Below are 23,032 nucleotides of genomic sequence, written 5' to 3'. Positions count from 1 at the left end.
TTGAATTGTGCCACTGCCAAAGAAAGTTTGTCATTGTGAGGTCACAGGAAGGCAATGTATATTAAAAAAGAGAGAGAGAGAGAGACCAATTTCAGGCATGTAGAAACATATCCTTTTAATATTCTTTGGGAACTACTGCTTTCACAATACTCAATTTATACTATATTATGCAACATAAATAAAATATATTTCTTTGTAGCTCAAATCTATGGTACTATAATTATTTACTTTTATTTCTCATGAGAACATGAATGATCATACCTACATTTCTAACTCTCAGGAGAAGTGTCTAGTACAGATCCTATAAATAAATGTCTATTTAATGTATGAACAGATGACTGAAAGACAAAGTGGTCAAATAAATATTTTCTGAAACACAAAAATGAGACAGTTTTACAGGGGCATAATTAAATCACTTTATTGCTGAACTTTGTTATACATATATGAAATGTACATATATAATTATACATGTATATTCTAATGCTTTATATATTTGCTATAAATATTTTGTTATTGTTGCTGGTCGAAAGTCACACTAATAAGCACTCTTGATTTTTACCAAAAGCCTGATAAGCAGTATAGGAAAATTGTCATGATGCTAGGCAAAATCCATATGTACAGCATTACTTGCATTTGTTAATTAAAGTTTTGTATTTTGATTTAAGTTAAGATTCATTTCAGAAGCAATCTGTCAGATTATTCAAGTTGGAAGACAGTACAAACAGTCACTTTATTCTGAGATGCTTTAAAAGAATGTGGGTGGGAGAGAAGAGAGATTCTTCTTCAAGAACAAAATTGAAAAGTTGAGTTTCCTGTTGCCAGTAACTATATTCTTACATAAGTTTCTCTATGTCTTTGCTATGAAGAAGGGTACAGGAAAGGATGGAAAGGATGACAGTTACCTAGAAGATCTCTAGAGTTAAAAAGGAAAAATAAGACCACTCCTTTATTTATACCAAATACTGTAGGTTGGGAGAATATAGTAGATACAGAAGCCAGTCGAACCCTAACCCTTGGAGGTGGGAAACAAATACCCAGCTTTCAGTATCAAAACCAGTTGCTGATGAGTAACTTAGGCGTGTTCTTGTTAAAAATGCCAAAAGAAGGTGGATTTCAGGAGGCCAACAGGTACTGGGCAAAGCAGTGAAACTAAGTGTTGATCCTAGCATGAAGACATTTCAGACAAAGTAGAAGAGGGGGGGGGCGCGGTGCTGCTCTAAATCTGGAGCTGTCTTTGGAGTTTTTTTACATGTTATTATGCAATTTGCATGACAACTTTACAAGGTAGATACCTTAGTTCAATTTTTTTACATATCCTGGCACTAAGATGCACAGAGGGCAGGTAACTATGAAACTTATAAAGGTCACAGATATATTCACTGGAAAGCTTGAATTCAGTGTGTTTGATGCCAAAGTACTTTTTTTTAATTTCCATAATTTTAATTAAACATTTTGAATAAGGAATTCTGGACCTTGAAAGTCATACTTAGAGTGGGGTGTTACTTTCTGAAACATACTTTACAGGAGAAATTTTATAGAGAAGTGAGGCGGATTGCATTACTGTTGCCAATGATTTGCTCCCCTTTTCTTTGTCAGACATTTTGCACTCTTCCCCACAGATCTGGGTCTGACCATTGTTACAGGTTTGGCCAGTGGAATGCAGCGAATATGAAATAAACCAAGACCAAGCAGAAATTTCAGAAATATCACTTGAATGTCTTCCAAAGATCTTGTTTTTTCCTCCCCAATGAGAATCACATGTCCTCAGTGTAAGCTTCTCCTCCAGACCAGCTCTGGAATGAGAAATATGGGGAGCAGAGCTGCAGAAGCCACTGCCTCTGACATTGTAAGGAGAGTGAGATATAAATGTTGGTTTGTATGGTTCACGGATCATATCTTACTACTGCCAAAATGACTATTATAGAAGAAAAATGTCTTGGTGCTGGAAGCTACAAGGTCCCTTGATGTGAAGAAAGAAAGCAAGAGAGAGGAAGGAAGGAAGGAAGGAAGGAAGGAAGGAAGGAAGGAAGGAAGGAAGGAGGAAGGAAGGGAGGGAGGGAGGAAGGAAGGAAAAAAGAAAAGAAAGTATTTAAAAATATTTTATCTAAGTCATTTATGTTTTCATTCACCAAATATACATTGATAACCTGCTATGTTCCTGGAATTATATTGAGTATTGTAGATAGGGAGGTAATTGAAACAAACAACACAGAGCTGCTGCTCTCCATGGAGTTTCCCATCTAGAGGGATGACTGTTTCCTTCACTAATTGTTGGCCCTTTGGTGTAATGCTTATCTCATTGGGGAGGTGGGTTGAAGAACACAAGTGAGCACCACCCAACAGGGATATAGGAACATAGGTACTGAGAACTGACTGCAGACCAGTGACAGATGGTGTTTCAGCTGAAATGAAGGTCAAACAACAAGGGACAGTGGATATTTAGAAGCTGTAAAATCCAGTAATCAAGACAGAAGTCTCACAAGAACACAAGAATACAAGAATGTATTTTTTTCTGACACAATTCTTTTATTAAGTTTATACATTAAAACTTGGCATGATGTTGTTGAACACATGTAAAGGCAAACACCGCCAAGTAAGTCTCCTCTTGGACATTTGTGCAACATCACCATTTATGATGATTCCAAGAGGTTCAACATTTCAAGTGAGAGAGGCAGAAGCCAGGTGTTTTTGTCGTCACCGTAAATGACATTCTGAATTGGGAATCGTCTCGATACATTCTCTGTGATGCTGTGGGGAAGGTTCATGACACATTCACCATACTATAGACCTAGCTCTTTTTCATGCTATTTTGGAAATATTATACTCAATAAATCATGTTTTGCATTCAAAAATCAGTATTCACTTGCGTCTAACAAAATGTTGTCTATAGTCTGGTTTAGTCACAGATAGACAGCATGGTGTATCACTGTTTTGATTGGATTATTAAGAGTCAAATAATATATCTGTGTACACAAACAATGCATTTAATATTAATTCTATTCAATAATAAATTGGCAGCAGTATTATGGATAAAGATTCTTTTATCTCTCAGAGACATAGACAGAATAAGTAACATCTGTAACTGAGAGAAGGCTGTTAATCTTTATTTAGTGGGTACTGATAAATGGGGCTGAATCTCATAACGAACATTTAATAGCAGGTTTTGTTTCCAAAAGGCTTCCTCTGCATTAATCTTTATGACAGCATCAGTGACAGTGCCATCATTTTGTTTTAGGTTTGTATATCCTGCACACATGAAGCTGCTCTTTTTCCCCACCAAATATAGTTTAATGTGCTGTCCCTTGGTATGTAGTAAGACCTTATATTTATGATCTATGATTTAAAAATCCAGGCTTTTAAAAACATTTGCTTACCTGAACATGTCATTTTCATATGCTTGTGCTACATTACCTATCACAAAAAATATATGTAATTTCTTATAAACTCAGTGGGCTCAAACTCTGTACAGACTCAACAAATGGTAGCCATATTGATAATAAAAAGTAAAGTACATTTTCTAGAGTACAGATTTTTAAAAATATAGTCAGTATATAATATACCAATATCATTATTAACACATTAAATCCTTAGTCTCATTTCTAGACATTGAGAAGAAAACTGTTCCTATTTTTGCTTGAATAATGTCAGAATCCTCTTGCCTATGGGTGTGCAATCCACTTGACATCAAAGCCAACACATGCCATTCCTGTTTCTTGTCCTCCTACTGGCATTACTCCACCAGTCAAAGCAGTTAGGGTAAATATTCACTGTATCATTTCCACAGGCTTATTTGCCCATGTTAATTCTCTGATGCCTTCTATCATACCCCCCACCCACCCCCACCCACAGTCAATTTGGTAGAATGAAGTGAATTTATTGCAATATACATAATTTTTAAAATTTCAAGTGTGTTCCACCCAGTGGCCAAGAATCACTGCACCTTTACTGGCAATGACACAACTTAGATTAGACCACAGGACAAATCTTCCACCTGTATCCATCAGGGTTCAGTCAGGAAAATAGAATTTCCATAGAAATTATAAGAATGAGGAATTTAGTGTGGGAGTTGGGGATCCCACCAATGTGAGAGGAGATGACTAGTGAAAGCCTGGAAGAGCAGCCACTGCACCGCAGGAACTGGAGAGAAGCCAAAGCTCATGGGGATTGTTGGAGCCTCTACATCTGGTCACCATGATGGAGAACTGGGAGCTCACAGATGTGGCTGAGAAACTGCTACATCTGCCCACTGCGGCCTCCTAAGAAGAATGACTTCCACTCCATCTTCCCCTCCAAATCCTTTATGAGTTCCTCTCATTGACAAACTCCAACTCAGAGCTAGAGAGGGAAGGGATACTTTCAAACCTAGTTTGCAATCCTAGTAGACAGTGTTGGTGGTGCTTCATTAACAACAGACAATCCAACATAATTCCTATAAAGAGAAACCAAATAAATAACTACTGATGTGGAGAAAAATAGTTTTCATAGAGATAAGGATGCATATATATTGGTTTTTTGTTTTGTTTTGTTTTGCTTTTACCCTCCAAATGGTTTTAAATTCTTTCTTTGGCATTGGTCATTGAACATCACTAAGCATCAATCCTCTCAAAAGAAAAAACACAGGGCTAGTTATACTCCCCCAAAAAAATCTGGTTCCAAAGGTTGAATTTGGAAAGTGCATATCAAGCATTAGCCCATATCTGGGGCTCAGTATATGAAGTCAGTACTTTGGTAGCAAATGAGTGTGTCAGTAGGAAGCTTACATGAGAACCTGGGAGCCCCTCCATTCATTGGCTGTTAACTGGATAAATTGGTTGACTTCTTTTAAGATTCAGTTTACTTACCTATAAAATGAAGAATGTAATAATATCTTCCTTCAGAATGACAGTCAGGATACAATTAAACAAAACCATGTGTGTCCAAGAATCTTCTTTAGTTAACCTTATCTTACTCGTAGCAACTTGTCATGTTCATGATGAATGCTTATTCTAAGTCATGAGAAAGCTAAGTGTCTATTGTTGAAAACCAGACCCTCTTAACAGATGTGTGTGTTGCTTGCCTTTGCTGTGACTGAGCTCCAGCTTCTGGAGCAGGTATTCTAACCTGCCCAGCACCGTCAGGTAAAGAGTGCTCCATGGAAAGCAATGGCATAGAGTCCGGTTCTAAATAGGGTTTTGTTGTGATTGCATTGCTGTTTTATAATAAGCACAATTTCCAAAATGTTTTCTTGGATAGTTCTTAGATATATCCTTTCAGAACTTGACAAGAAGATTGAGCTGTCTATTTACAAAGAATTGCACCAAAAGTGTAATGGTATCTGAAAAAAATACAAGCATATCAATTCCATTATACTTGGTAAACCTTGAGAATACAAATCTCTAATCTTTTCTTCCCAAGTCCACCAGGAATAGTTGAAAGATTCCCTTGATTAAATAGTAAGAATAACAGAAAAAAAATGAAATGGTATACTCCAAATAATCCACAGCTGTTTCAAGCCTTGCTGTGCCTTGTATACCTTCTTTTTAAAAAATCTTGCTTCTTATATATTTTTCTGCTCTTCACATTTATTCATGTTCTATACTCCCTTCACAAACTCACCCAAATTTGAATCATAATTCTATACGGATAATTTCTCTAGTGTAAATCACTTTAATATACACCTCTCCACTTGTTCATATGGATTGTCTCAGAGTGTTGGCATTCAATTTGACCCATGATAATTTCTTTTATTATGGAAAATTTTTCATTCAATCAAAAAGTATTTATTGTGCATCTAGGATATTTCAGGAAGGTGCTATATTCTGGGGATACAAAAACGAAAAGGATTTTCCTTCCTCAACAAGCTAGTACACTAGTAGGAAAGAAAGATATCAAAATATACAACTTAGTTATTGTATAACAAAATTAATTCGGTAAACCCCTGCTTCCGGAGGACAGAGTTAGATCATACAGTATTTATCTTATCTCTACATCAAGCCATTGAATAATGAATGACATATGAAAAGAAAATTACTTTGAAGGCAATTCGACAAAGAGGTAATAATAATTCCAGGAATTTTACAAGGTACAAATGAAGGATAGGATTTGTCAGTGATAAGCACTTGTGCGAGATTCGACTGGAGGAGATAAGAGGGAGGCCATTATTCTCCAAAGGCACTTGCAGCCAGATGCATGTTTGATACTCACATATGTGCAGGCGTGTTCTTCACAACTACCCTCCCCACTTGCCTTCTGTAGCCTCACATAGTTTTGTGGCATTTTTCAGAGAATCTTAAGAATTGTAGAATCTTCCAGGCATCATCAAGCTAAGAGCTTTAATGTAGCTTCTCTGACCTTTACTCTTCAGGTTTCCCAAAGGTTATTTAAGCCCTTAATCCCTACATATGTTTTAATCCCTTGAATACATACAGTGGCTTTGGTTTTCCTGACTACACTGACAGACATGCCACACTTGATTCATCTCTCAGCTGCACCATTGCATTTCCTTCCCCCTTACTCCTTTCCAGACTATTTTCAACACAGCAGACAGAGCAGAGCTGGAAAAGCAGAGCCATGTTGTGCCACTGCTCTGCCAAAGCCCTCCAGTGGCTTCCCATTTTAAAACAAATACAGAACAAAATCCGTATTTTCCAGCATTACTTGATGACCTTTACCTGATCTTACTCCAAGGCTACTCCCTTCATCGCTTCCTGCCATCTCTCTCCTGCTCTGTCCCCACTCATGTCTTCTCAACCACACCCAGCACACTCCTGCCAGAAAACTCTTCCCTCAGATATTGACAAGTCTCACTACTTTACTCCATTAAGATTGTGGTCAGACATCACATTCTCAGAGACGCTGCCCAGGTCTTTTCCATACGAAATGCCAATTTGGTATCTCAACACTCTTGTTCCCTAACAGCCTTATTAATTTCATTTTTGTCAAGGCACATTCACAACATGCCATATCATTTTTATTGTTTTCACATTTTTGTTATTTTATGTTTCCTTCACCTAGATTATGTGACACAAAAGGAGTATTTTTTCCGTTTTGTGACTAAAACAGCTCTGTGCACCTAGTATGGATTCAATAAATATTTATTGAACAAGCTGCTGTTGCTTGTGATGTGTTTATTGAATAAGTTAATAGTGCTCATGATAACCACTTACACAAGCCAAAGGAGCATACAGCTTTGGCACTGAAATTCTTGGAATTCTCAAAGAATTTAACTGTAGGAAACTCCTTGAGGAAGCAAAAAAGTCAGATTTCAAATCAGACTTACAAGAATCACATATTTCATACAGAATCAAAATTCACCAGTAATTCAAAGAATTCAGGTAATTATGAGCTAAATGGAATGCATATGGAAACATGACTGTACAAACCGAACTCACTAGGCCCTTGACAGCATAGCATGGTAGGCGAACCCCAACACAGTTTACATACAGGGACTCTCTCTCTAAGTGGTGTCTGCAGAGCATCACTTACACAAAGATACTTTAGTTATGAAACATTGTCATTTATTACTGATAGAGTCACATGCTGACTCTTGACAGTTTTTGGCAGATCTTGAACCATACATAAATCCATAAATTCTAAATGCATGTACCGTAAGCAACCAAAGGAGACCACGCCAAAATCATTTCATAGATAAAGATTCTCCATTATTTTTCTCCAGGATCCCTACGGGAATGCCTAAAGCATGCCTTCAAGGAGAAATGACTATATTATTTATAACCCCTGAGCCTTGTCTTTTCTGTCTCTGTACTTGCGAGGTTAGGAAGAGTGGATTTAAAACAGTGACTAAGGGCAGCCCCAGTGGCACAGCGGTTTAGCGCCGCCTGCAGCCAGGGGTGTGATCCTGGAGACCCAGGACCCAGTCTCATATCAGGCTCCCTGCATGGAGCCTGCTTCTCCCTCTGTGTCTCTGCCTCTCTCTCTCTCTCTTTGAATAAATAAATAAATAAATCTTAAAAAATAGTAAAATAAAACAATGACTAATTCATTAAAATTAATAGATGGGAAATCAATAAGAAACAATTTGATTCATGGTTAAGACTATAGATTCCGTGGGCACCTGGGTGGCTCAGTCGGTTAAGCATCCACCTTCAGCTCAGGTCATGATCCCAGGGTCCTGGGATCAAGTCTCATGTCAGTCTCCCTACTCAGCAGGGGGTCTGCTTCACCTTCTGGCTCTGCTCCCTGCCCCCTGCTTGTATTTTTTTCTCTCTCTCTCAAATAAGTAAAATCTTAAAAAAAAAAAAAAAAAAAAGACTATAGATTCTATATCCAGACTTCCAAAGTTTAAATCCCGACCTTATTAGTTACAGAATCTTAGGAATGATATTTAACTTCTTTGGACCTTATTTTTCTCATCTGTAAAACAAAGCTAATAATAACAATCTTGTAAGGCTGTTGTGAGGATTACCTGTGTAAATACCTGTAAAATACTTCAAACTGTAATACTTTAAACTTTTTAAACCTGTTTTGCTGGTTCTCATTCCATTGAGATAAACCTGTTCTTTCTGTGCCTTCAGAAATGGCTACATTTGCTAGATTTATGAGAGAAAACATGTGAGTGTTCTGGGCAAAGTCTGGGTTGAAGTAGTGTCAAGAATACTTTTTGTATGAAATGAGTTTATCATAACTAGCTATGGTTTCATCTGATTAAGCCAGAAAAATGGATCTTTTCCCCCTGTATAATCACAAACTGCAGAAAATCACAATTTAAATAGACCACAGACTGAGTCAAAATTAGTTCACCTATGAGCCACATTTCGTTGTCTCCTTGTTCCCTTGACATAAAAGTTTGATGGTGGTTGACTTAGATGAAAATTCTTACCACAAGGTGATTAGATTTGAAGCCTTTCCTTGTGAAAAATCGAACTTATAACATTTAACATTTAAAGCTCTGTGGCTGGTTAGTTAGAATTTAAGTTATTAGCCCCTACAAAATGCTCTGAAATTTCTCACAGACCAGAGCAGGACCTCTAGGCTCTCCTGAAGGCATCTATAGGCCAAAACTGCCCAACCATTTTGACAAAAACTTTATTCCTGAAGAATAAAGTAAAATTTAAAGATCCACAAAAATTGATTATGGTGCACATAAATGAATTAAGAATTTGCCTGGAGCTGGCTAGGTCAGAAATATGAATTAGAAAGAGGATCCATGATGATTTTCATTTCAATGTCATGTCACTACAAATATAAACCTCTTCCCCCTTATAAGTCCCAACAAGATTTGAGAAATGCCTAACCCATGAAAGGGAACACTTGTTCATTATAAATATATGCATTATAGTCACGTAAATTTTAACAGTTCATTCTCTAGAACTAATATTTCAGAAATAATTTTGTCAGTGTATGAAATTTAACTAGGCAAAGTGTCACAAGGTAAGCAAAAGAATCTCAGGTAAGAATTTTAAAACACTCTTAGCAAGGACAAGAATGTCAGTTAAAATCCATCATAATCCTCTAGCCAGAAAAACAGAAAACGTATCAGATACATTGAGAGGGACTGTGATACAGGGAATCTATTGTGTAGGGTTGAAAGGCCACGAAAACAAAGAAGGAATAAGGAGGTAACACAAGGATCCTAAGTGATGTGAAGGCTGACCAGGCCTCAGACTCAAAAACCAATAGGAGACTGAGGTTTTCAGAATCTAGAATCTAGAAGGTATCCTGAGGAGGCAGGGCTCAGCAGTGCGGTCTGAAGAGGGCATGCTTTTGCTGGTGCAGATACCTCTGAGGGATGCTAGGGGGCGTGGTCTCCAAGTGCCTCAAGGAGATGGAGGCTGCTGTTGAATCCAAGCAATGATGCTTGGATGACACTGATGGAAACAGGAAGCAAAAAGCAAGTAAGTCCCTGAGGTCTTCAGCCGACTCCATCCTTCTCTACTGCCCTCTTAGGAGATCTGGCGGGGACCCTCTGGCAAAGGAAAGGACCAAAGTGCAAAGTCCCAGGCCTGGTGATTCAGAGCCATCAATTGGAAGGTGAGATAGTTTATCTCAGCCACAGGCCCCGTCCTGAAATAAATAGTACTTATTTACAAGAGACTAAAGGATAAGCATCTGGTCAGAAAAGACTTACATACTTTATAAAAATGATAGATAAGTGTTGGTTATAGAAAGGGAGTAGAGAGCATTTTCTCCCAACTGCATTAACAATTTATAAAATACTTTATTAGCAATTAATGACTTAATCATTTTTAACATATAAAGACTGTCTTTTCAGAAAGTTGGACAAGTTTATTGTAAGAAAACGTGTTCATGGGTTACATCTGAACAATGCTGATCTACTTGGAAAAGCTGCGTTTTAAAGAGTGATATTTTTTAAAAGACACTTCCATTCACAGAGTTGGCATATGTGAGAAATTAAAAAATATGAATGGCCCATGGTTCCCAAGTATACTGAATCGATATGTACTTCAAGCAATCCTATTTAAATGTTATTCTAAGTTTTTGTACCTTAAGACTTACCTTTGTTGTTGTTGTTGTTTGTATTTTGTCTCTGCTTGTTTGGAAAACACAACCTGCTAATTAATAATTTTTTAAAAAGCTGGCATGCCAGCAATACCAGTTATAAAATAGCATTTCTTCAGGCATACTTGAGAATATGACTTAGTTCTATAACTTCTAGAAGGAAGGGCTACATAAATAGAGGCCAGGGTGGCAAGTTGGGACAGTGCTTCTGTGACAAAGAAATTTAATTATTTCTTAAATGAAATTGTTCTACTCATTTGCTCATTTAACCGACCCACACTGACTGTGCACTTAACAATTATTTTTGAAAGATACCCAGATTGGTCTTATATTTTCTTATATTCTATGGTCTTATATTCTAAAAATCAGAAATTTTCAATTTCATATTATTAATACTAGATCTGTATTGGCTTCTCTTCCAGCATCCTCCTCACTGAGGTCAGATGGTTATAGGGCAGTGTCTGACTCTTGTCACCTAACTAATCACTCCATTCCTGCCATTTGGTCCCATCCTTCATAATCCCTCACTCACTGATATCAGTTGATTAGCACCTCTGAAAGGTGAGATCTTTTCCTGAGTTTTCTAAACCTTTGCTAATCACAAATATGGAGCACTCCTGTTTAGTTAGCAGTGACTGATTCACAGATTTATGAAAGTGCTTTAGACTAGAGACATTTTTCCAATTTAGAGTACAAATTACGGTAAAACACAGTGGAAAATCTTCAGCCCCCAGGTTGGTTATCACTGATTTCGTGTCATTGTTGGATACCATTATCTCCAAATCTTTCAGCAACTTTTTCATTAGTGATAGGCTCTCCCTTTCACAGATAAAGCCTTCAAAGCTCAGAGGATTCAAACAGCTTTTTTATTTTTTTAAGAGCACATAAGTAGTATGAAGTGAACCTGAAGTTTGAATTTGAATTCTTCCTGTTGAGCGCACCTGGGTGGTGCCAGGTGCAGATGTTTAAGCATCTGCCTTCGGCTCAGGTCATGACCCCAGGGTCCTGGGATTGAGTGCCACATCGGACTCCCTGCAGAGCCTGCTTCTCCCTCTCCCTCTGCAGCAACCCCTGCTTGTGCTCTCTCTGTCAGATAGATAAATAAAATCTTTCAAAAATAAAAAAATGAATTTTTCCTGTCGAAAAAGGATGCATTATTTTTTAGTACATTATACCACATTTTATAAGTGTGGCTCAGAAACTGTAATTGTCTATGTAACTGTCTATATGCTTGCTTATCCACTATTTATATCATGCAAATTTATATTGAACAATTGTCTAGGATTGAAAACAGGATTTTCTTTCAAGCGTTGGTATTTCTGTGTATATTGATGACTAGGGCTTTTGGAGTCACCTAGGGCCTCTAGAGTTCAGTAAGATAATGCACTAAAATAAGCATCAGAGAAAACGTCATTTTAGTGAATAACAATCAGTGAGTTCTGAAAGTGAGTCATTTCACTGTGAATACAAGAAGACTGGAAATCATTCTTCATTACTGCTCCTTTATAGATGATGTGCTTGTTTCATGCCGATTATAAATGAAGTTTACACATGACTTAAACACTACGTATTCATAAGGATATAAAAATATCTTCCAATACAGTCATTTTATCCTTCAATGATACAGGGTGAAGAGAAGTTGCTATAATATATATTTTTACAGATGAGGAAACACAGAACTATGGAGTTACTATGAATACAAACTGACTTCTTTCAGCAAAACATGCTGTGTTGACTACCAGAGAGTCATATGCACATAGGTAAGTGAGGATCGCTGGCTGATTTGGGCATTAATCAGACTAGGTTTGGTGCCAGATTTATCACTCCCTATTGTGCAGTCTTAGAAAAGTTAATAGAAAACTCTCTTTAATATCTTTGTAAATAAATGGAATAACAACCACAACTGTAACAATGAGTATTGTTATTACTAGTGTTTGAACTTGGTAAGATGATCAATGGAATACTTGACTGTAAAACACACCAAATGGTGTGCAGCACATAGGGCTCAATGGGTTGGTTAGTCAAACATAATCTTAAGAGTTAAAAAAAATACAGCAGAAGATAAACAGAAAAGCAAGACAGATGTTTCTGGATATAACAGTTATTTTTTCTTAGTGTTTTGTTTTGTATTGTTTTAATTTCCTTTACTCATTCCTATCTCAATGGAGAAAACATACTGCCATCAGAAGATTCGACTTAAAGTATAATTCATAAAGCATATCACATTAAGAAACATTAAAATACTGTCCTTATAATAAAATATGAATGCCTTGAGATGAAACTACATGCACTCAGAAATCATGATGCAAATGCCAACCTACTCTTCCAACTATATTTACTATTTCTCCTTTTGTCTACTCCTACTCTTCAGCTAAGTCAAAAAAATACATGGCCTCCCAACTACTCCCTGCTCCAATTTCTCTAGGTGAAAATCTCTCCTTGCTCCAGTATTTGATGATCTCCAACCTTCAAGACCTGCTCAAAAGGACAACTATTCATTAAGCCTTTCTTGATTCCTGAGAAGATATATGTATCCTATATTTATGCTACTGACTTCTTTATTATAAAACATCATCTGGAGGTACTTGTGTAGTGCAGTCAGCTAAGAAGCTGACTTTTGGTTTCAGCTCAGGTCATGACCTTGGGGTTGTGGAAATGAACCCCTCATTGGGCTCTACGCTCAGCTCAGAGTCTGCTTGAGATTCTCTCTCTCTTTCCTTCTGCTTCTCACCCTGCTCATACACATGCTCTCTCTCAGGTAAATAAATAAAATCTTTTAAAAAATCATTTGCATTGTATTCTCTTGACAACTGAATATATTTTATCTTCCATACAAGATTATGAAGGCGAGAACCATTTAGCTTTTTAACATGAAAAACTTGGCAAATAACTTTGGTCTTCATTTTTTGGATCTAGCTCCTCTAAACACCTTTCATCCTCTGAAGCTCCATAATCCTATTCCCCAAGATTGCTGCCTTTTTTTTTTAACCATCCCCAAAGCATTTAGGAAGAATCCCAGTATATAGATTGTACAGGATCAAAATGACTGGCTATGTTGATATTAAACTTAACTGGTGAGAAAGTGATGAGAAAGTACAAATTTCATAATGTTACGTAATAGAAATGTCTTCTTTTAAGCAATGTATACATTGTGTTTTCTGTTCACTGTTACATTTTGCATCTACATCTGGACCATTAGGAGAGTAAAAAGATAACTTTTCAAAGAATCGATCAATGTAAAATGGCATGCCTCAGACTTTGGAGAGATGGTAGAAAGTTGAGGACAAACAAGAATATTCTGACTGCACATTTCCTAGGAATATAAAGCAGTGTTTTCACTACATAATCGTGCTAGTGCAGAAATAAACAATTTTCTGGAAACCAACCCTAGACCCTTGTAATGACATAAGTCTGAAGTAGGTAGAGTTTATTATTCTTACTCTGAGGAGTTAAAGTCATATTAAGAGGGCATTTACTTCTTTAATAATGCAGAAAGAAGTACAGAACCAGAGGCCTTACCTACACAAAAAAATGATGATGTATTAAGAGTGCCTGACATTGGTCACTCATGTTTGGTATTTCTATGACACCACTGGATTTATTTGAGTGACATTAGTCAGTTAAAGAAATTTGTAGTACAGTTTAAGCAACTCATTAACAAATTAACTAATCAAGATAAATCTGTTAACAAAGGGCCTCAGATTTGTGGAACAAAATTATTTATAAAACCATATTTCTGGCTATTTTTCTGATATATTTTACTACTTTTTTCCAAACTTTAAGAGAGGAATGGGAAATTTTAATGAAATATGATAAGAGATTTATCATAAATTCAAGGCTTCATTCTTCTATTCTTCATATGTAACAATTTGTTGGCTGGCCCCCCATGCCATGAGTGTAACAGATAGACACAAGCAAAGGGAAGAAAGAACGCAGAAGTAGACATGATATTGAAACTGACTCGCTTCAGTGAAGTTAGAAAAACCTGAAACTTGCTTTTCAAATCATATACATTTAGGATTCAGAGAATTTTAGAGATTTTATTTATTTAACCTCCCTCTAGAGTTGGAATCTGACAGGACTCATTTTCATCATTGAAATATACAAACTTCATAATAAGATAAAATGCTATTAATTATTTTACCACCAAAACATCAATAAATTATTTGCCATTACTTTAATTAAGGTAACAGGAACCAGTATCATATTTTGTCATTTATTATGATATTCTGAGGTCAAGGAAAATCCATTCATGGGATTTTTTTTTAAAAGCTATCAAATTTGAGGAAAACTCAAATTCCTAAGGGAGGAAAAACATAGAAAAAGTTGATGCAACAGCTTATGTGAATATTCATTCAGTTTTTGTCAAAGTCCTAACTTTATTAAACACCAGGAATAACAGTTTATGGAGTCAGACCCACTGAAATATTTTTAGTGGAAAAAAAATGATGCAAAACAGAAAAGTCAACATTTCCAGTGTGGATTGTTCTCCTTCAAAAGTCCGAAGACATTTATCTACAGTTACGTTTATAGCCACATTTTAATTATCTGACCAAATGAAAGTGATTTATGGAAAACCAACATCACATATGTCTACTTTGCAATATGATGCATAGCAATTGCATGTATATAAAATCAGGTACAAAAAATTTTGTTTCCAAATCAGCACACCAACCTTGAATTAGGCAACTGAAATGCACTTGGACAAAAGTAAGAGGCTGAATGCAGGTTTTCACAGGTGTTGCATAGACTCATGATATGTCTCCCAGTTTTTGAAAGTGAATTCAAAAATAAAGAAATAAAAGGAAAACAGCTATTTTCAAATTAACTAACATAGTGTGTAATTATGTTTTTGGAGAACATTTTGTGGAATCAATAAAGCACTTGTGTAAGTCATATTTGAATTCACTTTATCAAAAAATATAATTATTTATTAAAATAAGTTGATTTGAAACATCTTGAACATCTTGAAACATCTCATTCCTTACCTACGATGTGTCTTCCCATTTTAATGTAAATGAAAAGTTGATATTCAGGTGATAGGGTCTGATGTACCAGTAAATAGGAGTTTTTAATATATGGATACATTTCAGTACTGGCTTTTAAAGAGCTTCTTCCAGGGGCCTCCGAGGTATAGTGGAATCCCACACTTTCAAGGTCCTGCATCTAGAGATCTTGAGGGCTAATGTAAGCCATGAGGTCTCTGCCCTGACATCACACTACCTTTCTTTGTGATTCGTCAATGACTGATATTAAATATTTTTAGTATGACCACTGAGGAGACCTAGTCGTCATTTGAAATATTTGTGCTCTCCCCTGGAGCTGTTGTGTATTAAATATACATAAGAAATCCATTTTTATCATTTTGCTTAGTGTGTTTGGATTTTGTTGTTTCATTAGTGGATTTCTAGTGCAAATATCTTTTAAGCAGTGAACCAGCAGATCAGAAGCATCTGCATATTTAGAACTGCCTGTGCACAGCTATAGGGCAAGTGAATGGCAAGTGGTTCACCTCATTTATTTTCCTTTTTTTTCTGTTATAGATAAGTCTTGACATGAATATCATACTTTTTTGAGATTATTCACTCAAATTGTTAAGGGTCCTATGAAGATTTCTACATAGGGAAAGTAAAATATGGCTAATCACTTCAAAAATAATCTGTGGATGCATTACATTTGAATTAAAGGGCATAAAAATTGGCATGCAATTAAATAAATCAGTCAAGTCAAATACTAAAGGCTAAATTATGGCATGAGCAATGTGTATAAAATATGTAGCAAAACAATAGAAATAATCTTTCTTTATCATGTTCAATATATTTTTTTCTATTCATCAGTTTATCACATTCATGGAAGTGATTATTTATGAATATCGACTTTTTTTCAAGGTAGATTATTCAGAATTGCTATGATAGTTCTTTAATGTTTCTATCATAAAATTTTATTTTCTTTCCCATTTGTTTTTCTAGCATATATGAAGTTGAATTCCTAACAGAGATGTATGTAAGTAATTCATCTATGGATTCGTAAAGCCTGCTTGAGTCACAAAGTTTTAACTGTGATAGACCGGAGTACTTTATTATTTGAAGGACAGACTTCTGTAGAATTCAGCAGTTTTGGAGATGTTGGTAAGCAGATTTATAGTAATTCTGACTTTTAAAATTTATTTTCTAAGAATACACATTGAATATTTAAAAAGTATCCATTTATTAAATCAAACTTTCGAGAGTGTGTATATGATTCAATGGCAATCAAATGTAGTATATGATTTTACTTTATTTATATTAAACACATCATGATTAGTAAGCTTTCAGGTATTATATGTGCACCTGAGTATGAGAACAACCCAGAATGGTATAATTTGGGTCATAAAAGGGCCTGTGATTTTAAAGCATTTAAAAAGATTTTCCTATTCTAAAAGGAGAACATATTCCATAAAATTTGAGAGATCAAATTTAGAGAAGTAAGCCTCAATACTAAAAGACATCCTAGAGCCTAACAGGTAGAAAGAGTTGATATAAAGTGTGCACTTATGTAAGTCAGTTTTTATCACTCTAATAGAAGAAAACATTTTTCTTAACTCAAGTTAGGAAATATTATACATTTTTATATATCTTTATATAAAAAGTTACAAGTAGCAAGCATATGACACAAAGAAATGGAAGCGTAACAGCAGTTTTCGAGAATGCATGCTTTTTACAATGTGTCTAATAAAAAGGATATTTTTCCAACTCAAATATCGAGTATTGACATGCAGGGTATTTTCTCAAACTCTCAATTCAGTCATATTGCTAAGTGCTTAATCAAAAAACATTTCTATTGATGGGTATGAATGGTAAAATACCTGATTTCAAAAACTCTTTCTGAAACTTAGTATCTTCCTTTGATAGAAAACAAAAAAGGAAATTGGGAGGGGGGAACATTTGGGAAAGAACCCCCAAAAATGAGATGTTTCTTATTGCAATCTTGTTATTTTTACTCATGACTTTTGGCTGCATTTAATCATAATACAACAACAGATGTTTATAGTCCATAAAACTCTAGCTGGTGCTTCCATGGTCCATATTTTCACTTCTTAACTGTAGCATGTTCAAAATCCCTCAGGAACGCACTATTTTCAAGCAGTCTATCTAATGAAAACAACGTACATGTAACACAAAGTTCATCCAAAATCGTGTTGTTCACATATCACACAACGTACAATTATATAACAAGGACATGAAACAACATAGAAACAAAGTGAAACTAACAGTAAAAATAAAAGTTGGGATAGTCTTAATCAGGAACTAATTTCTTCTTCAAGTTTCCAGTAAATCTCAAAATGTATTTAAAAACTAAGGAGCACTTGGTGGCCAGCAACCAAATTACGAAATGAACATATCATTGTGCAGCGGGGATGTCTTGCCGAAGGAATAACAAATGTCTGGAATTCTTAAGTTTGGATAAAGGCAGTGGAATGAATTTAGAAATATGTCCACTTTTCACAATTCACTATAGAATTTTCGTTTCACAGTCCCCATGTTTGTATAAATAGTTCTTCTCTGAAAATAAAACACAGTTAAAACATTTTCTCCCAATGAAAAATGCATACAAATACACCAATTTATTAAGGTAAGATAGAGCATGGAAATGCATTCCCCTAATTCAAGAATAGTTGATAGGCTTGAAGTGTTTTGAAGAGTTTAGCTGTCAAGCAAATTTAATTGGAGACAAATTAGTCTAATATAGATATAGATTATCAAGTGCTAAAAATAAAAGCTCTTACGGTATTTGATCACAAAATAGATGTACACATAGACAACTAGTATTTATGGAACATTTTACATTGTTAAGCATTCAAATTTGATATCAGAATTTGGCATAACATGCTGCATATAATCTTGATGAAATAAGCTACATATTCATGCAAAAATAAGAGTGCACAGATTGCATAAGTACCACCAAATACTTAGTATATGAGTCTGATTAGAATATTGCCAAATTAAATAAGAAAATTACCAGCTTTATATGTTGACTTCAGTTATATTGAGACAATATTCCATTGTTTTTGTTTTGAAAAACTTGCATTTCTTCTGATATTTTTGAAACAAGTTTACTAGTTTTTCTCGATTTTAACCTTAAATCATGTAAAAATTAACTTGCTAATTTAACATCCTCTTTTACTAACATTGTAGTACAATGCCTGATGGTAAGAATATGAACATTTACTTTAAAGATATGTATACTAAAAATCATCACTCCATCAGCATTGAATCCAGTATATTTCTGGTTATGAAATATTATGAAACACTTATCTCAAGAAATAATGAATAAATAGCACATTCTCTAAAAAATCTACAAGACAGTTGCAACAAAACAAAACAAAACAGAATACAACAAGGTGGGAGAAAGAACCAAGGGCATTCGCTTACCTTGAATTTTCTTTTTAGACCCTAGTTGTGTTGTATTCAGATTCATGTTTGCTTAGAGACCCAATGAGGCAGAACCTGGAATGTTATGGCTATTTCATTCAACAAAGTAATATTTGCACAAAAAATAAATATGCATACAAGTATTTACTTAAAAGCATTCCTAAAAATTCATGAAACTAAGGAAATAGATTTGTTCCATCAGCATGCAAAAATATTAAATCAACTAAAAATATTTTAAGTTTTGAGGATGCATAATGAATTGAGAAAGTATGTCCATATATAAAACAAACTAAATGCTAGTAAACATGCAAAACAGAACATATGGATTTGGGGATCTAAAATTGATTTTTTTCTAAACTAAATTTTCTTCCCCCAAAATTTTTACCGATTTTAGGGCTAATAATACAATACAGATAATATTATCTTTATATTAAAAAGAAAATGAATCAATTTTTTCTATTTTTTCTACATTTAAATATAAATGTTTAGTATTTTAGCATACCATACTATCATATGCAATTTGTAATATAAGTATTATGTGATATGTGGAAAACAGGATTTCAGTATTTTCACTTTCGTAAAAAAATATAATACATTATATTGCAAAATATGTTATTTTTACATTAAAATTATTCAACAAGATGGCTTAACCATCTTGGTAAGGCAGTTATTTTCAACTATCATTTCATATCTGAAAGTATATTATTGATGAGAGCAAAATTCATGACTATGTGGAAGGAAGCAAATTAGCAATACAAATTTATAATATAAATTAAAACCATAATTTTCATAGAAATAAATATCATGTGTGTGTAGAAATAAATGATCTTTGGCATGTGTGTGTGCTCACACACCCACACATACACCTAGGTACACAAACAGGGTTTAGGAAGGATATGGATAGCACTGGAACGGAAAAAAGTGGGGAAAAACTTGAGACACTATGATTTAAATCATTAATAAAAAGAGAAACTGAAATATGAAGCTCAAATAGAACACAATTATTCTGGAGGCATTTCAGTCCTCAGGTTATAGGTGTCATCAAAAAATCTATTGATACTGACCGCTGGACGGCTTTGTCATGTCGGGACAGCCTGTGACTTGTCGTTGGCACCTCCTCGATCTCATCGATGTCACAGGCATCTGCGGCATCTTGCGAGTAGTTGTGTTTCATGACGAGGATGTTTCTTCTGTTCATGGGCGGGATGAGGGGTTTGACGGGCTGCGGGGGCATCTCTGTCAGTACAGAAGCATCTCTCGTGCTGAGGTTACTGCGGCTGCCTTTCGTACTGGACACTTGGGACCCACAGTGATGGTCGTGAACGCACTTAGAAGAGGACCTCCGCAGTTTATGATAGTTCTCAAAGTCATCGGCCACATCTGCAAAGTCAGCGGTAGCTCCTGTCCCTCTGAGAGTACATAACTCATAATGAGGAGGTTCAAACACCTCCTGGAAAACTGTCTGGTCAAAGTCTGATTTCCTTTGGACATATTTTTTACGAGGCTGTTTGATCTGCACAATGACAGAAATGATAATAAGGATGATCACAATGCAGGAAGTCACTCCAATGACAGTCCCACTGGTGTTGGTGAGCTGGTCCAGCAGGCTGGCTTTCCTCTTCTCTACAGGTCGAGGGGAGTGAAAACAACAAACAAAACAAGAAACAATCCACCACGCATTAATATGGTAGTCAAAGCACCTACAAAGAAGTACACTGAGCACAGAATTTTTACAGGCTTATAGTTACATGAAAAAATATTTAAAATGAAACAAGAAGCTTCCCTTTCCACAAGGGCCCCATCTTCTAGCCTTAGAGACAGACCTCCCGTTGCCCAGCATCCCTACTTTAAACATACATTTGGAGAAGATCTTACAAGACCTGTTAGCATGACATTTGGGAATCAAGTAGTTACGTTAAAAACAATAAATCATTTTTCTTCTCGTAGGTATAAGGAAACATCTCAAACTCTACGAGTGGGAACATGACCCTACCTATATTGTTCTGAGTTTATTCCAGACATAAATAACTGAACTCAAAGTAACACCAATTTCTGAGACCAAAAGGTAATTAAATTTCATGACAGATACTTCTGGAATGGTGGCATGAGTCTGTCTGTGGGCCTTTTCCCCAGTGAAACAACCACAACTGGGAAAAATTATTAAAAATATATATAGTTTCTGGAGATTGTCCTAATGGAAACAGCAAATGCAAGTACATTTATTCAAGAAAATTTATGGAATTTCATTAAGAACAGTGAGAGTCTGTCCTTTAAACCTGTTCCCCCACCCCCACTCCAACTGGCCATGATGGAAGCTTACTTAGGGACTTAGGGAGGTTTCAGGCAACAGCATAGTGCTTCCTCTCCCTAATACTCCCCACCTACAGCTACAGTATCTCCCCGAGAGGAGCAAGCCACAAGCATTTCTCCCCAACCCCTGAATCCATAGTGCAGGTAGGTACTCTATTCTAGGCAGGAGAGGCTGAGTTATCAAGGGCTCTATTTCTCCTCCCAGCCCCATTGGTAGGATGGAAGCTCTACACTGGGTGCAACAGGCTGAGGATGTGTGTCTCTGGTCATACTCCCCCAAGCTCACTCATAGAATCTATCTGCCTAGAGAGGCAATCTGAGAAGCCCAAAGGTCACCATCCTCACCAGTACTCTATTCATGAAGTAGGGGTGTTCCTCTGAGAGAAGTTGGTCACTGTTCCTGCCTCCTTTCAACACCCTGAGCAGTAATGCAGAAGTTCTACCCAGGAAGAGAGGCAGGCCACAAGAGCAGAGAGCACTCTAGCTTTCCCCAAGGAAAGTTTTTTTTTTTTTTTTTTTTGAAATAGTGTGGTAAAGTTCAAGTGTAGAAATCTAAAACAAAGTCAAACAAAACAAAAACCCAGACATTCTTCTGGTAATCGATTAAAAGCAGACTGGCAAGCTCCTTGGTAGCAACAAACCAGACCCAAGAACAAGTAGAAGCTTAACATAAAATACCAGGAAAATATCAGGTATTAAAAAAAAAAGAAGAAGAAGCCTCCTAGTTTAGAACAAATCATAAAGGCTGGACTCAAAGACTAACCCCCAGTGGAATTGAATTTAATTGGATCAAACCTTGGAATAATTTATACTCCTGGGAACTGTCCAAAATCACAGAACACTCATTCAGCAATTAGTGGAGACTAATAGCTGGGTATGATACCGACAAAGACAGATAAACAGAACAGAGAAAGGATGGTCAGAGAGCGCCTTACTGAACCATGATTATCTGAGACTATGGTATGTGCATCTATGGCATGATCTCCCTACAGCAACATCAGGCACAGACGTCAATGAAGCAGATCAGCCCTGTCTATCCCTATAAACACATAAACAAGAAAACGATAGGAGCATCAAGCCCTGGGGAGAGAGGAATCAATATCCAGAATTGCTACAATACATTATCTAACATGAAGTTTCCAAAAAAAATATCACAAAGCATGTAAAAACAACAACAACAACAACAAGAGAATGCAATCCACACACAGGGGAGAGGAAAGCCTGCAGAGGGCCAGATCAGATTTAGATAAGGATTTCAAAGCAACTGTGATAAATATGTTCAAGGAACTAAAGGGAGCAATGATTAAAGAAGTAAAGAAAAAGAAGAGGATAAGACTTCCTCACATGCGGAACAGCAATGAAGAAATAGAAATTACGAAGCAGAAAAAAGTGAAAAATCTAGAGTTGGACAACATAGTTACTGAAACAAAAACTTCACTTGAGTGACTCAGCAGTACATTTCATCTGGAAGAGGAAAGTATCAGCAAACTTGCAAAGAGATGAGGAAACATTATGCAATTGAAAGGAGATTAAGAAAAAAAGATGCAGAAAAATGAACAGAGCCTCAGGAAAATGAGGGAAACCATCAACAGCACCAACTTAATGGATGAGTAGAAAGAGTGAAAGTAAAAGGAAAAGATTCAATAAATAAATCAATAAAAGGTGAAAACTTCCCAAATTTGAGGAACAAATTCACATTCAAGAATTTCAACAAATTCCAAATTAAGATAAATGAAATGATAAGCACACTCTGACATAGAAGATTAAAAATGTTGCAAAAAACAAAAAATCTTGAAAGCAACAAGGGAAAAACAACTCCTCACCTAGAAAGGAACCCAATCAGATTAACAGCT

General features: G+C 35.9%; 1 protein-coding gene across 7 annotated transcripts in view; it reads right to left on the bottom strand.

Moving 5' to 3' along the window:
* Window positions 1-391: 391 nt before the first annotated feature.
* Window positions 392-23,032, bottom strand: part of NETO1 (neuropilin and tolloid like 1) — a 137,009-nt gene continuing 114,368 nt past the window's right edge. Inside the window, exons 9-12 of one of the 7 annotated variants that reach the window (XR_012028064.1) lie at window positions 19,934-20,492; window positions 18,870-18,944; window positions 4,842-5,314; window positions 392-4,429 (exon numbers count right to left, since the gene is read on the bottom strand). Coding sequence is in view for 6 of the 7 variants with exons in the window: in XM_072820204.1 (XP_072676305.1) it covers window positions 18,884-18,944; window positions 19,934-20,492 (620 nt within the window). In the remaining variant the exon portion in view is untranslated. The other 6 variants (XM_072820204.1, XM_072820185.1, XM_072820195.1 and 3 more) reach the window with 6 other exon arrangements.

The sequence above is a fragment of the Canis lupus genome, chromosome 1 (assembly GCF_048164855.1).
Source record: "Canis lupus baileyi chromosome 1, mCanLup2.hap1, whole genome shotgun sequence".
Lineage (NCBI taxonomy): Eukaryota > Metazoa > Chordata > Mammalia > Carnivora > Canidae > Canis > Canis lupus.
The sequence above is the reverse complement of the archived record's forward strand: the minus strand, read 5'-3'. Positions and strand labels throughout refer to the sequence as shown.